The sequence below is a fragment of the Sebastes fasciatus genome, chromosome 4 (assembly GCF_043250625.1).
Source record: "Sebastes fasciatus isolate fSebFas1 chromosome 4, fSebFas1.pri, whole genome shotgun sequence".
NCBI lineage: Eukaryota > Metazoa > Chordata > Actinopteri > Perciformes > Sebastidae > Sebastes > Sebastes fasciatus.
The window spans coordinates 1,201,031-1,216,606 of record NC_133798.1 but is presented as its reverse complement, the minus strand read 5'-3'; the positions used below and the strand labels follow the sequence as shown (position 1 = coordinate 1,216,606).

The 15,576-nt window shown below is 43.6% G+C and overlaps 1 protein-coding gene across 10 annotated transcripts in view; it reads left to right on the top strand.

Annotated features, from left to right (window-relative positions):
- Positions 1-15,576, top strand: part of mical2b (microtubule associated monooxygenase, calponin and LIM domain containing 2b) — a 141,612-nt gene that overhangs the window by 61,681 nt on the left and 64,355 nt on the right. For 9 of the 10 annotated variants that reach the window (XM_074634094.1, XM_074634092.1, XM_074634096.1 and 6 more), the window contains exons 12-14: positions 5,494-5,641; positions 7,542-7,741; positions 12,127-12,215. In XM_074634094.1, coding sequence (XP_074490195.1) covers positions 5,494-5,641; positions 7,542-7,741; positions 12,127-12,215 — 437 coding nt within the window. Of the gene's footprint in view, positions 1-5,493; positions 5,642-7,541; positions 7,742-12,126; positions 12,216-12,445; positions 13,719-15,576 lie in introns of those variants that run through there. The other variant, XM_074634102.1, reaches the window with a different exon arrangement.

Genomic DNA, 15,576 nt, shown 5'->3' with positions numbered 1-15,576 from the left:
TTTATCGAGTATCTTGGAGGTAAAGGGAAGGTTAGATATAGGTCTATAGTTGGCTAGGACCTCTGGATCAAGAGTGGGCTTTTTAAGAAGAGGTTTAATTACAGCTACTTTAAAGGACTGTGGTACATAGCCTGTTAGTAAAGACACATTGATCATATCCAGTAAAGAGGTGCTAACTAAAGGTAATACTTCTTTAAGCAGTCTAGTTGGGATGGGGTGTAGGAGACAGGTAGATGAATTAGATGAAGAGATCAGTGAAGTCAGTTTGTGGAGGTTGATGGGAGAAAAGCGGTCTAAATATATATCGGGTTGTACAGCTGTTTCTGAGGTTCCTAAGTTTGAGGATAAATTGGTACCAGTTGACGGTAGGAGGTGATTAATTTTGTCTCTAATAGTTAGACACTGGAGAATTGATAAAACTGATCAATAATCCCTCCAAAATACCACATTAAGGCACCAAGACCTTGAGGAACACCGTAGAAAAAGCCATGCTGTGATTTGGGATCAAAAACTTTTGACATTTGGAGATTTCAGCATTTTTCGGTGATTGGATGGCGAGCACATCTGTTGTGTAAACTGCTCAGAAACCCCCTTATTGTCAATGTAGCTAGGAAAGCCATCCATCCTCTGAATGCTCTAGGTCTCTAGTTTGATCCATCCATCCTCTGAATGCTCTAGGTCTCTAGTCTGATCCATCCTCTGAATGCTCTAGGTCTCTAGTCTGATCCATCCTCTGAATGCTCTAGGTCTCTAGTTTGAGCCATCCATCCTCTGAATGCTCTAGGTCTCTAGTAGGATCCATCCATCATCTGAATGCTCTAGGTCTGTAGTTTGATCCATCCATCCTCTGAATGCTCTAGGTCTCTAGTTTGATCCATCCATCCTCTGAATGCTCTAGGTCTCTAGTTTGATCCATCCATCCTCTGAATGCTCTAGGTCTCTAGTTTGATCCATCCATCCTCTGAATGCTCTAGGTCTCTAATTTGATCCATTCATCCTTGGAATGCTCTAGGTCTCTAGTTTGATCCATCCATCCTCTGAATGCTCTGGGTCTCTAGTCTGATCCATCCATCCTCTGAATGCTCTAGGTCTCTAGTCTGATCCATCCATCCTCTGAATGCTCTAGGTCTCTAGTCTGATCCATCCATCCTCTGAATGCTCTAGGTCTCTAGTCTGATCCATCCATCCTCTGAATGCTCTAGGTCTCTAGTTTGATCTATCCATACTCTGAATGCTCTAGGTCTCTAGTTTGATCCATCCATCCTCTGAATGCTCTAGGTCTCTAGTTTGATCCATCCATCCTCTGAATGCTCTAGGTCTCTAGTTTGATCCATCCATCCTCTGAATGCTCTAGGTCTCTAGTTTGATCCATCCATCCTCTGAATGCTCTAGGTCTCTAGTTTGTGGTTGTAAAGTTTCATGAGGCTGTGATTATCCTAGAGGTCACCACAGGTCATTTTATGCAGTGAGGTCAATGAAATGGCTCTTATGGGACTAACATCATCACACATGAATACAGTTGGGCTCATTGGATCCACAAGAGTCTCAGCTTTACAGTCATACCCAATTTATGGAATTCAACACTGTTTAGGGACCCCTGTATGCAGAAATATTCAAATACACCATTTTAGAATAGGAGAAATAATAAACAAATAACTGCATAGTTTTGGCCACAAACTGCATGTGATTATCATAAAGTGGGCATTTCTGTAAAGGGGAGACTCGTGGGTACCCATAGAACCCATTTACATTCACTGATCTGGAGGTCAGAGGTCAAGGGACCCCTTTGAAGATGGCTATGACAGTTTTTCATTGCCAAAACTTTAGAGCGTCATTTAGCCTCCTTCCCGACAAGCTAGCATGACATAGTAGTAGCTAGTTTCATATGATATCTGAACCTTCTCTCTAACTCTAAACCTGAACCTGCTACAGCCACTGAAAGACAGTAAAGTCCATCGGGATTGCCGGCAATCCCACCGGCAATCCCGCCGGCAATCCCGCCGGCAATCCCGCCGGTCTCAGGGGGTTATTAGATTTTTTAGTCCACTTGGGGGCGCCAGTAGAAGCCTTAAACACAACTTTGACATTTTATCATCTTATATTATGATGTCATGGGGAAGCTGGTAGCAAACAGTGGCTTATCTACATGTCCAAAACAATATTAGCATTTATTTTGAGTACCTGCCGGAAAGAAGCCCAATATTCACTCTCCTTTTAGCTCTGTCTCGTTCTCCATCCTGAGAAAAGCTCCGTCTCTTCAGCTGCTACTGCGTAGGGCCGGGCAATAAAATGATCTTGGAAATGTTCATGATAAAATCTTCCACGGTAACGATGATACATATATGAGATTTATTTTTGATTTAGTTCTTTTTTAATCCGTTTTTCGCTACCTAAAAAATCACTGGACGGACAGCCGATATGTCGTAGACTCCGCCATCGCTTACTCTGTCGTTACTGTTGCGGCTGTATTTGGAACATTTGGAAAGACTAGAAGAGCTGCGCCATTGAATTATTTTATCCCCATTCAAGTTAGAATCGGGCTAAACCAGAAGTTAGCTGAGTGGACCGGTGAAGGTCTCTGGTGAGCATGCGTTAACAGTCTGCTAAAGTAGTGTGCAGCAGTGACGAGAAGTGTTAAATATACTCTACATATGTAATCGGCCCTCATTGACCCGACCCGTTCTGATAATAAATAACTGTATATTATAAACCATAATTAATTATTAGGGCAGCGACGTACATGAAACCTGCCTTGGCGGAGGTCTGCGCTCTCCGAGTGCACTTCTAGTTATTATTATTATTATTATTATTATTTATAAATGTATATTGTGATAATTATCGACATCGATCAATATAAAAACAACTGTGATTAGATTTTTGGCTGTATCGTCCGGCCCTACTGCTGCTGCTCCAGCTTGTTGATAACGTTGTCTGTCTGCTGTTTGGTGCTGCTGCAGGTAGTTTACTGTGTGTGTACTGTGTGTGTACTGTGTGTGTACTTTGTGTGTACTGTGTGTGTACTTTGTGTGTACTGTGTGTGTACTGTGTGTGTACTGTGTGTGTACTTTGTGTGTACTGTGTGTCTACTGTATGTGTGTACTGTGTGTGTACTGTGTGTGTACTGTATGTGTGTACTGTATGTGTGTACTGTGTGTGTACTGTGTGTGTACTGTGTGTGTACTATGTGTGTACTGTGTGTGTACTGTATGTGTGTACTGTGTGTGTACTGTATGTGTGTACTGTGTGTGTACTGTGTGTGTACTGTATGTGTATACTGTATGTGTGTACTGTGTGTGTGTACTGTGTGTATACTGTATGTGTGTACTGTGTGTGTACTGTGTGTGTACTGTGTGTGTACTGTGTGTTTATCAGAGCTTCTACACTGGAAACCTCTGCCTCCTGCTGAGGTTGATGAGAACGGTGTGACAGAACCATAACATTAAAGTTGTGGGCAGTAAAACCAGAGCATTGAGCTAAAAGACAGTAAGAACACTATAGAGCTGAAGAGAACTGGAGAGCTGGTGATAATTGACCCCTTTTAACATTACTCATGCTCATTTGACCCATAGTTGGTATGAGAACACTGATTCACACAGCTTTAAGTCTTCACTCAAGATCTAAGTGAAATCCCATGTTTGGGTTTCAAGGCCTAAAAGGTCAATTTCTATTTCACATACACTGAGTTGCCAGTTTATTAGGTACTAAATGCTAAAACTAGGGCTGTCAAAGTTAACTCTGATAATAACGCGTTAACGCTAATTAGTTTTAACGCCACTAATGTCTTTAACGCATTAAAGCAACTTGTGATTTTTAGGTTGTAGCGGCTCAGTTTTAAAGCTATAGTGAAGATACTGGTATCATATGAAACTATAAAACCTGATGAATCCATCGGTACCAACCATGTCAGACTAGCTTGTCATGAAGGAAGGAAGGAAGAAGGCTCAACAGTGCTCCAAACTTACACTTAATTTTGGCGAGGAAAAACTGTCATGGCCATTTTCAAAGGGGTTCCTTGACCTCTGACCTCCAGATCAGTGAATGTAAATGGGTTCTATGGGTACCCACGAGTCTCCCCTTTACAGACATGCCCACTTTATGATAATCACATGCAGTTTGTGGCCAAAACTATGCAGTTATTTGTTTATTATTTCTCCTATTCTAAAATGGTGTATTTGAATATTTCTGCATACTGGGGTCCCTAAACAGTGTTGAATTCCATAAATTGGGTATGACTGTAAAGCTGAGACTCTTGTGGATCCAATGAGCCCAACTGTATTCATGTGTGATGATGTTAGTCCCATAAGAGCCATTTCATTGACCTCACTGCATAAAATGACCTGTGGTGACCTCTAGGATAATCACAGCCTCATGAAACTTTACAGCCACAAACTAGAGACCTAGAGCATTCAGAGGATGGATGGATCAGACTAGAGACCTAGAGCATTCAGAGGATGGATGGATCAAACTAGAGACCTAGAGCATTCAGAGTATGGATAGATCAAACTAGAGACCTAGAGCATTCAGAGGAGGAGGTATATTTTGACCTCTGACCTCCAGATGTGTGGATGTAAATGGGTTCTATGGGTACCCACGAGTCTCCCCTTTACAGACATGCCCACTTTATGATAATCACATGCAGTTAGGGGCAAGTCATAGTCAAGTCAGCACACTGACACACTGACAGCTGTTGTTGCCTGTTGGGCTGCAGTTTATCATGTTATGATTGGATCATATTGTTTTATGCTAAATGCAGTACCTGTGAGGGTTTCTGGATCAATATCTGTCATTGTTTTGTGTTCATTGATTTACAATAATAAATATATACATACATTTGCATAAAGCAGCATATTTGCCCACTCCCATGTTGATAAGAGTATTTAATACTTGACAAATCTCCCTTTTATGGTACATTTTGAACAGATACAAAATTTGTGACAAATATTTTAATTGATTGACAGTCTTAGTTATAATGTTCACTCTTTGTTAAAATAGTTTTAGAGAGGTTTTGATTTAACTTCATGGTCATTTTGGAGGCTGCTGTTCGTGGTGCTGTTCACTTGTATTGCGATATACTGAGAGGTGTTTCTAATATTTTGTCCACCCCATCTATATCAGTGAGAGTGGGCTAAATATGAGGAACACGCCCTCAATATAACACAAACAGCACTGCAAACATCAGCCTCTAAAATGACCTTAAAGCTGAATGAACCATGAAGCTCATTTCCAGTCAGAGGGAGTGCTGCAGATCTCAGGTATCTGGTAAAGTAGGCCGGTCGGTACCCCGCCCTGAATGTCTGCTCTGTCTCTGCTTTTACTGCCATGGTTACTCTGCTTTAGGCTTCGGAGGTGATTCAAGTCTGTCAAGTCACAAGGCTCGAGTGAAACTAGTGTTCAAATGCAGAGATTATATGATTGTATGTCAAAGGGCAAATTCCCTGTCCAGCAGCTTGACAGGACCTCGTTGACTATGGTTGATTCCATTGTGTCGTGCAGCGTCCGAGGTGCGTCCTGGCCGGCTGCTGACCTGGTGTCAGAAGCAGACTCAGGGCTACAGAGGGGTCGACGTCACCAACCTCACATCTTCTTGGAGGAACGGCCTGGCCCTCTGCGCTCTCCTACACCGCCAGAGGCCTGAGCTCATGTAAGAACACACACACACACACACACACACACACACACACAAGAAACACGTGGAAATGTTGAGGGTTATTCAGGTTTAGCTCGTTTTCTGTAGGCTTGTGAAGAGTCACCTGTACAGACTGGCTCTCTTTGAACTGAGCAGCCTGGTAATGAGGAATGAGCGGGACAAAATGAATCTCTCTGTTGAAGTATTGTGTAGACAGTCAGTATATTACAGTTCGTTAGTTAAAGAGGACCTATGATGCTTATTTTACAGGTTCAACATGTTGACATGCTTTAATGTTCAACAAACAATTTTATTTTCTGGTAGCTGCTATGCTACAGCTCCTCTTTTCACCCTCTGTCTGAAGAGCTTTATTTGAGCTTTTTTCTGTCATTTTCATGGTAACACTAAATCAGTAATACTCCCATACAGCAGAGCCAAACGATGCTGGTGGATCCTCTAGCTGGACTTTATCGTGTCTACTCGCCATTTCCTTATCTGACTGACAGCCGCACTCTGCACTTCATCTGTGCCAACTGAGAAGTTTTTTCCTCCCCGATAACTTTATTTGAAGTTTTTTTTTCTGCGCATGCCCTTTTGACTGAAAACTGTGAGGCTGTTCCCCATTTAGTGTGACAATAAACGGGAGCCTAACTCTACATGAAGAAAGCACACAATGGGCCTCATAACTTATTTCAAATGAACCGAACAATTCATACACGACCCGAACCGTGACTAGAGAACCCTGATTAGAGAACTGTGACTAGAGAACCGTGACTAGAGAACCCTGATTAGAGACCGTGACTAGAGAACCGTGATTAGAGGACCGTGACTAGAGAACCCTGATTAGAGGACCGTGACTAGAGAACCGTGACTAGAGAACCGTGACTAGAATACCGTGACTAGAGAACCGTGACTAGAGGACCGTGACTAGAGAACCGTGACTGGAATACCGTGACTAGAGAACCCTGATTAGGGAACCGTGACTAGAATTCCGTGACTAGAGAACCCTGATTAGAGAACCGTGACTAGAGAACCGTGACTAGAGAACCGAGAGTTCGGATTTTTTACCGGAACCGTTCTATCCCTAGGAATGAGTGTCTCTAACGTAGAGCTGCGTTGCAGATTATTCCAGTAGTAATAATAATAATAATGATAGACTTTATTTCTATAGCACCTTTCAACATGAGTAGTTCCAACACAGTCTCACGCAGTTTGTGAAATAGTCACAAAATTGTATCTATTTCATTCGTGTACATAGACACGAATTTCACTTTTTTTTGTGACGCTCAGCACGACTTTCAGCAACGGATTTTTCATGTGTTTTCCTACGAATGTCCAACAACACGTGACGCATGAGTCAATTTCCGCTCCAGTCTTTTCAAAACAAAACTACTTAGTTAGGTTTAGGAATAGATCGACTTGGTTAGGATTAGGCAACAAAACTACTTAGTTAGGTTTAGGAATAGATCGACTTGGTTAGGATTAGGCAACAAAACTACTTAGTTAGGTTTAGGAATAGATCGACTTGGTTAGGATTAGGCAACAAAACTACTTAGTTAGGTTTAGGAAAAGATCGACTTGGTTAGGATTAGGCAACAAAACTACTTAGTTAGGTTTAGGAATAGATCGACTTGGTTAGGATTAGGCAACAAAACTACTTAGTTAGGTTTAGGAAAAGATCCGAGGGACCAGAGAGTTAGAGCAGTGCAGAGTAGCTGCTGTGAGCTAGCCAGTTCGGGCACGCTCACATGCGTTGTTTTATTTTGAACACTTGCTGAGTGAAACCGAAGCATATCTCTCTTTTCCTCCCATTATCTCACCTCACCATCTCTCTCCCAGCCAGCGCTAGGGACATGGAGGATGTTTGAAGGAACAACATGAATACTACCCTTCCCTCCCTTTTGTTCCCCCTCAGTGACTATGACTATCTGAACGAGGAGGACGTGGCGGGGAACAACCAGTTGGCGTTTGACGTGGCTGAGCGAGAGTTTGGCATCCAGCCGGTGACGAGGGGAGAGGAGGTGGCTGCTGAGGCGGAACCAGACAAGCTGCTGATGGTTCTCTACCTCTCCAAGTTCTACGAGACCTTCAGGAACTCCCCAGGAACCAACAACGGTCAGACTCCTTCCTGCCTCTGCCACAGGGAATCAAAACAGCTTATTTTATATTTATTTAGAGCATAGAGCCCTTCCAGCCCTCGCTCCTTTAAAGGTCACCTATTATGCAAAATGCACTTTTCCATGTCTTTTAAACATCAATATCTGTCCCCAGTGTGTCTACAGGCCACCATAGTATCATAAAAGACCATCCTCTCTCTTTTTCTCCTGCTCCGTTTGTCCGGAAATGAGTGTAGAAAATCACTTTGTTTTTTTTCCTTCTCTTCTGACGTCATTAGAGAAATGCAAGCCATGTAAGGGTTTCCTGGTCGAACCAGAGAGAACCTTCAGTAGCTGACCCCGCCCCACAGCGCGTCATTGTCTCTCCTCCTCAACCGAACTTGAGCAAAGTAGCTCCTACTGTTAGTCTGCAAGAACCAGCAGAACAGTCTTCATGTACTCCCATCCATCCATCCATCTGCAACCGCTTATCCCGTTAGGGGTCGCGGGGGGGCTGGAGCCGATCCCAGCCGACATTGGGCGAAGGCAGGGTACACCCTGGACAGGTCGCCAGTCCATCGCAGGGCTGACATAGAGACAGACAACCATTCACGCTCCCATCATCTAAATATAACATGTTCTTTCACAAAGGCTTTATGTAATTACACTGTTTAAACAGCTGATATTTATATATTATATATATTTGATGTCATGCATGTAGAAGAGTACAGGTAGTAAATAGTGACTTGTAAGCAACACAACACATTTCTGTTTCACAATCAAACTTTATTTGAGTAGACAGATGACAATATTAATTATACACAGCATTTGTAATCATCAGTTATGATGACATGGTACAGGAGAAAGTCTTTCAGCTCTGGTAAACTATGATAAACTAAGCTCCGGTGGTCTGTAGTCATGGTAACACAGAGACAGCTACTACAGTAATTAATATACCATTACTCTGATTACTTTTTTCTACGTTTATCAGGTGTCTTTTACCAGAAATACTGACTACTGTTTCACATCTTCTATTTTCCACCCTGATGGTCGCTGTGTTTACACACCGTCTCATAGCGGTAGCATGTAGCTAACCCGTTAGCATGTAGCTAACCCGTTAGCATGTCGCTACATGCTAACGGGTTAGCTCTGTATCTCCATGTAAACAGAGCTATCTGCTCACAGCTGTCTGCTCTCAGCTATCTGCTCACAGCTATCTGCTCTCAGCTGTCTGCTCACAGCTGTCTGCTCTCAGCTGTCTGCTCTCAGCTATCTGCTCTCAGCTGTCTGCTCTCAGCTGTCTGCTCACAGCTATCTGCTCTCAACTGTCTGCTCTCCTCTGGGATGATTCTGTCGGTCATTTCTCACAGATGGATCTGTAAAGACAGACGTAAAACAGAGTGTGTGTTTACGGTTTACAGAGTTGATGCATAAGGTAAACACTGAGCTAACTAACAGAGATATAAATAGTATTATTTACCTGAGAGAAACCGTCAGGAAAACCTGGAGTCTGGACCGCAGATGTTGTTCATTTGTCGCCGATTTCTGATCAGATTCCTCCGGTAACGGGCGCTGGGTGAAGTTTCTGGTTTATAAACTTTAAAGTGGTTTATAAACGCTATTCTAGCTGCTTCTCCCTCTCCTTACAGTCAGAGCTACCGGTAGCTCTCTCTCTCTATCTGTGACGCTGTGTTGACAGTTACGCTGTGTTGAGGACGTTTGAGTGACAGAAACGCTGACCAATCAGAGCAGAGTGGGAGGAGATAGGCTGTAAATCAGGATCTCTCAGACAGAGGCTAAATGCAGGCTGAGTGAGAGAGACACTATGAGAAGAATAAAGGCTTTTTTGAACATTGCAGCATGTAAACATGTTCTAGTGCAACATTAAAATACATCTATGAACCTGGAAATGAGCATAATATGAGACCTTTAACTCCTCCTCCCATCCCTCGATCCTTTAACTCCTCCTCCCATCCCTCGCTCCTTAACTCCTTCTCCCTGCCCTGGCTCCTTTAACTCCTCCTCCCATCCCTCGCTCCTTAACTCCTCCCCCCGGCCCTCGCTCCTTTAACTCCTCCTCCCATCCCTCGCTCCTTAACTCCTCATCCCATCCCTTGCTCCTTTAACTCCTCCTCCCATCCCTCGCTCCTTTAACTCCTCCTCCTTTAACTCCTCCTCCCAGCACTTGCTCCTTTAACTCCTCCTCCTATAACTCCTCCCATCCCTCGCTTCTTTAACTCCACCCCCCGGCCCTCGCTCCTTTAACTCCTCCTCCCATCCCTCGCTCCTTAACTCCTCCCCCCGGCCCTCGCTCCTTTAACTCCTCCTCCCAGCCCTCGCTCCTTTAACTCCTCCTCCTATAACTCCTCCCATCCCTCGCTCCTTTAACTCCTCCTCCCAGCCCTCGCTCCTTAACTCCTCCTCCCGGCCCTCGCTCATTTAACTCCTCCTTCTTTAACTCCTCCTCCCAGCCCTCGCTCCTTTAACTCCTCCTCCCATCCCTCGCTCCTTAACTCCTCCTCCCATCCCTCGCTCCTTAACTCCTCCTCCCATCCCTCGCTCCTTAACTCCTCCTCCCAGCCCTCGCTCCTTTAACTCCTCCTCCCATCCCTCGATCCTTTAACTCCTCCTCCCATCCCTCGCTCCTTTGACTCCTCCTCCTTTAACTCCTCCTCCGATCCCTCGCTCCTTTAACTCCTCCTCCCATCCCTCGCTCCTTAACTCCTTCTCCCTGCCCTGGCTCCTTTAACTCCTCCTCCCATCCCTCGCTCCTTAATTCCTCCCCCCGGCCCTCGCTCCTTTAACTCCTCCTCCCATCCCTCGCTCCTTTAACTCCTCCTCCCATCCCTCGCTCCTTAACTCCTCATCCTATCCTTCGCTCCTTTAACTCCTCCTCCCATCCCTCGCTCCTTTAACTCCTCCTCCTTTAACTCCTCCTCCCATCCCTCCCTCCTTAACTCCTCCTCCCATCCCTCGCTCCTTAACTCCTCCCCCCGGCCCTCGCTCCTTTAACTCCTCCTCCCATCCCTCGCTCCTTTAACTCCTCCTCCCGGCCCTCGCTCCTTTAACTCCTCCTCCCATCCCTCGCTCCAGCCTCGGTCTGGGTCTCATTGACATGAACGGATGAAGGAAATAACTCTGGATTCGGCTATTAGTGCATTTTCCTACTTTTAGGACCTAATGATTTAAATAAGGACTATTAGAGTGTTCATACTGGGGAGTTGATTCACCTCAAAATAAATGATCCTCTGAGTTACAGACGTCTCTTTCCCAATGTAATTCTATGGGGAAAAGTCTTTTAGGGCCCAATGGCATCACGTGACGGACACGGAGGTTGTAGTACCGCCGTTTGGCCACGAGGAAAATTGGGATCAACGACCGGCGCTCTTCCTGGAGGCTTGGAACAAACATGCTAATGCCTTAAAGGATTAATGATGATGGACCATCCTGTACTTCTCATTTGTCTTCCTCCTCTTCCTTTTTTCATCTTCCTCCTCTTCTTCCTCCTCTTCTTCTTCTTCTTCTTCCTCCTCAAAATGCCCGGCCCGACCCACGGCTCTGCAGCAGCTATAATTACAGCTTGTTACTGCTGCTTTGGCTCATGTTCATTGTGTTTTCAGAGTCTGTTTAAATCAGTGTACAGTACATTCTGTTAAAGTACGGACTATTTGATCCACTGCGTGAGCTAGAGTTGCACGTTACACAACCTTGGTGAGGTTAGTCCCTGCCAGAGACATGACTGGTATGTGTGCTATGTCTGTGGAAACCATATCCAGTCACTGCGTGTAACTGTGAAGCCCCTCAGCTGCTCACACCACCGCTGTGAGCTCCGGCTCTGGCCACGTTTCATTTCTAATGCTTTAATGTTAATGTCCTGCAGATGTCTGTGTCACCCACACTGCTGTCACCACGAAGCAACACACACCTCTGAGAGGCTGGGAAAATAATCTACCTTCACTCAACCATTTTCACTCTCCATTTGGTGGGAACTTACTAGCAGACCTTTTAGGAGCTTAAGTGTATGGTTTGGTTGTATTTAGACAAAAAAGAAAATAGCAGCGAACACGTCTCCAAATCTTGAACAGTATCGGGTGCCAGGTAGTAGTAAGAACAGGAGAAACAAATCACTGGCACTCACAGATAAAGAGTCTTTTTTATTTTATTCTGGGCAAACAAATGAACGCGTTTCAGCTATAAGCCGTCATCAGGGTCACGGTTTATAGCTGAAACACGTTCGTTTGTTCGCCCAGAATAAACTAAAGAAGACCCTTTATGTGTGCCGATGATTCGGTTGTATTTAGTCAGTAATGATGTCTACACTGTGGGCCATTGTACTATAATTTCCATTGGCAATGTAAGGTGTAGTCAGTGAATGTAGACCTAAAATGATTGTTTGTATTCCAGGTTCCAGAGATGAGAACAGTGAAGGATATCCAGCAAAAACCAACCACAAACTGTTGAACCTGCCTCAGACCAAGAAGAGGATACCCAGGGTAACTCCAAATACTGTCACGGTTTCAGTCCTCCTCTTTCTCTCTGTCCTTTATTTGATGCTTTCATCTCTTCCCCCCCTCCTCAAGGCCTTTTCACTACATTACACACAAATTCAAACAATCCCTGTGAATTTTGTGCGACCTTGCAATTTTGTCCAATCACAGCAGACCGCATAGCAGTCCCCCCCCCACCACCAATCTCATTTTCTCCTTCTTTCTGTCTTTTTTAGATCGGTCATAATCTGTGCACAAGTTCACTTCTCCTTAGGGATGCACCGATACCGGATCGGATATCGGGCCGGTACTTATTCAAATAACTGGATCGGATATCGGTGACAATGGGGCCAATCTATTCAATTCAGTTCTATGTTTATATACTATGTCATTATATACTGGATTTATTATATTAATAATAAATACAAATTCAGTAAATTTATATCTATCTATATCTATTTATTACATTTTGTTTTACAAAGTTAGGCAAATAATGTTTAAGTCCAGCCTGAAGTTTCCTTACACATAAAGAACTATCCAGTCTCTTCCACACAGTGAGGCATACAGCTGATTAATTAAACACTGGTATCGGATCGGTACTCAGTATCACCCGATACCCAAAGCCCAGGTATCGCTATCGCTATCGGTATCAGGATTGAAAGAGTCGGATCGGAGCGTCCCTAACTAGACTCCGGACCTGCCTTTCATCTCCTAAAGCTGCAGGGCAGTGACCAAACAAAGTGTCAGTGTCATATTGCAGATTCGTTGCCGGTTACATTTACATACGTGTGCCGCCGCCTCAGAATAGTTGACGTTGGCACACAGCGGCACAGACAGTGACGTTACAGCCACTCACACACATCATGTCCATATTCTTCAGCGTGAGTGAAGGAGACATAAAGCTGCAATAACTGCAATATAAGTTGAGGAGGAACAGCCTTAAAACATTTGGAACAACTAACTTAATCAGACACTTCTTATATTGTAATTCATTCCCATGATGCTGCTCAGAGCGATCACAGTGACCGGCTCGTCTGCCGACAGCACGGAGCTGCACAGCATTATGATGAGTCCAAGCTGTGCTCAGTAAAATGAATATTGGGCGATGGTAAATTATAACGCTATCATGATGTGTTCAAATTAGGGATGTCACGGTACCAGAATTCTAGTAGTCGATACCAATACCAGTGAATTTCCATGATTCTCGATACCAAATTCGATACCACGATAAAAAAAACAACAACAACAATAAATCCCATGTACTGTAATGTACTCTTTTATTAAAAACATTTTAAGGTAGACCCCCGCAGCGGAACCCGGCAGCAAAAGCTCTACCGGAGAGGCCTGACATTAAAGATCAGAGTCAGCGCTCTGCACATGTTGACCTTCATCTTTTCTTGTAAAATGTCCGGTGTAATCGGTAACACCGGTGTTTTCACAAGTTTATTAACCGGTGGGAAAATGTTCCTCACTGTCACATCCCTACCAACGACCATTACAGGCATCGTACAGTACCGTAGGTACTGTAGAGAGAACTACTACTACTACTGTGAGGTACATGTAGAGAGAACTACTACTACTGTGAGGTACATGTAGAGAGAACTACTACTACTGTGAGGTACATATAGAGAGAACTACTACTACTGTGAGGTACATGTAGAGAGAACTACTACTACTGTGAGGTACATGTAGAGAGAACTACTACTACTGTGAGGTACATGTAGAGAGAACTACTACTACTACTGTGAGGTACATGTAGAGAGAACTACTACTACTGTGAGGTACATATAGAGAGAACTACTACTACTGTGAGGTACATGTAGAGAAAACTACTACTACTGTGAGGTACATGTAGAGAGAACTACTACTACTGTGAGGTACATGTAGAGAGAACTACTACTACTGTGAGGTACATGTAGAGAGAACTACTACTACTGTGAGGTACATGTAGAGAGAACTACTACTACTGTGAGGTACATGTAGAGAGAACTACCACTACTGTGAGGTACATGTAGAGATAACTACTACTATTGTGATGTACATGTAGAGAAAACTACTACTACTACTGTGAGGTACATGTAGAGAGAACTACTACTACTACTGTGAGGTACATGTAGAGAGAACTACTACTACTGTGAGGTACATGTAGAGAGAACTACTACTACTACTGTGAGGTACATGTAGAGAGAACTACTACTACTACTGTGAGGTACATGTAGAGAAAACTACTAATACTGTGAGGTACATGTAGAGAGAACTACTACTACTACTGTGAGGTACATGTAGAGAAAACTACTACTACTGTGAGGTACATGTAGAGAGAACTACTACTACTGTGAGGTACATGTAGAGAGAACTACTACTACTGTGAGGTACATGTAGAGAGAACTACTACTACTGTGAGGTACATGTAGAGAGAACTACTACTACTGTGAGGTACATGTAGAGATAACTACTACTACTGTGAGGTACATGTAGAGAGAACTACTACTACTGTGAGGTACATGTAGAGAGAACTACTACTACTGTGAGGTACATGTAGAGATAACTACTACTACTGTGATGTACATGTAGAGAAAACTACTACTACTACTGTGAGGTACATGTAGAGAGAACTACTACTACTACTGTGAGGTACATGTAGAGAGAACTACTACTACTGTGAGGTACATGTAGAGAGAACTACTACTACTACTGTGAGGTACATGTAGAGAGAACTACTACTACTGTGAGGTACATGTAGAGAGAACTACTACTACTGTGAGGTACATGTAGAGAGAACTACTACTACTACTGTGAGGTACATGTAGAGAGAACTACTACTACTACTACTGTGAGGTACATGTAGAGAGAACTACTACTACTGTGAGGTACATGTAGAGAGAACTACTACTACTGTGAGGTACATGTAGAGAGAACTACCACTACTGTGAGGTACATGTAGAGATAACTACTACTATTGTGATGTACATGTAGAGAAAACTACTACTACTACTGTGAGGTACATGTAGAGAGAACTACTACTACTACTGTGAGGTACATGTAGAGAGAACTACTACTACTGTGAGGTACATGTAGAGAGAACTACTACTACTACTGTGAGGTACATGTAGAGAGAACTACTACTACTACTGTGAGGTACATGTAGAGAAAACTACTAATACTGTGAGGTACATGTAGAGAGAACTACTACTACTACTGTGAGGTACATGTAGAGAAAACTACTACTACTGTGAGGTACATGTAGAGAGAACTACTACTACTGTGAGGTACATGTAGAGAGAACTACTACTACTGTGAGGTACATGTAGAGAGAACTACTACTACTGTGAGGTACATGTAGAGAGAACTACTACTACTGTGAGGT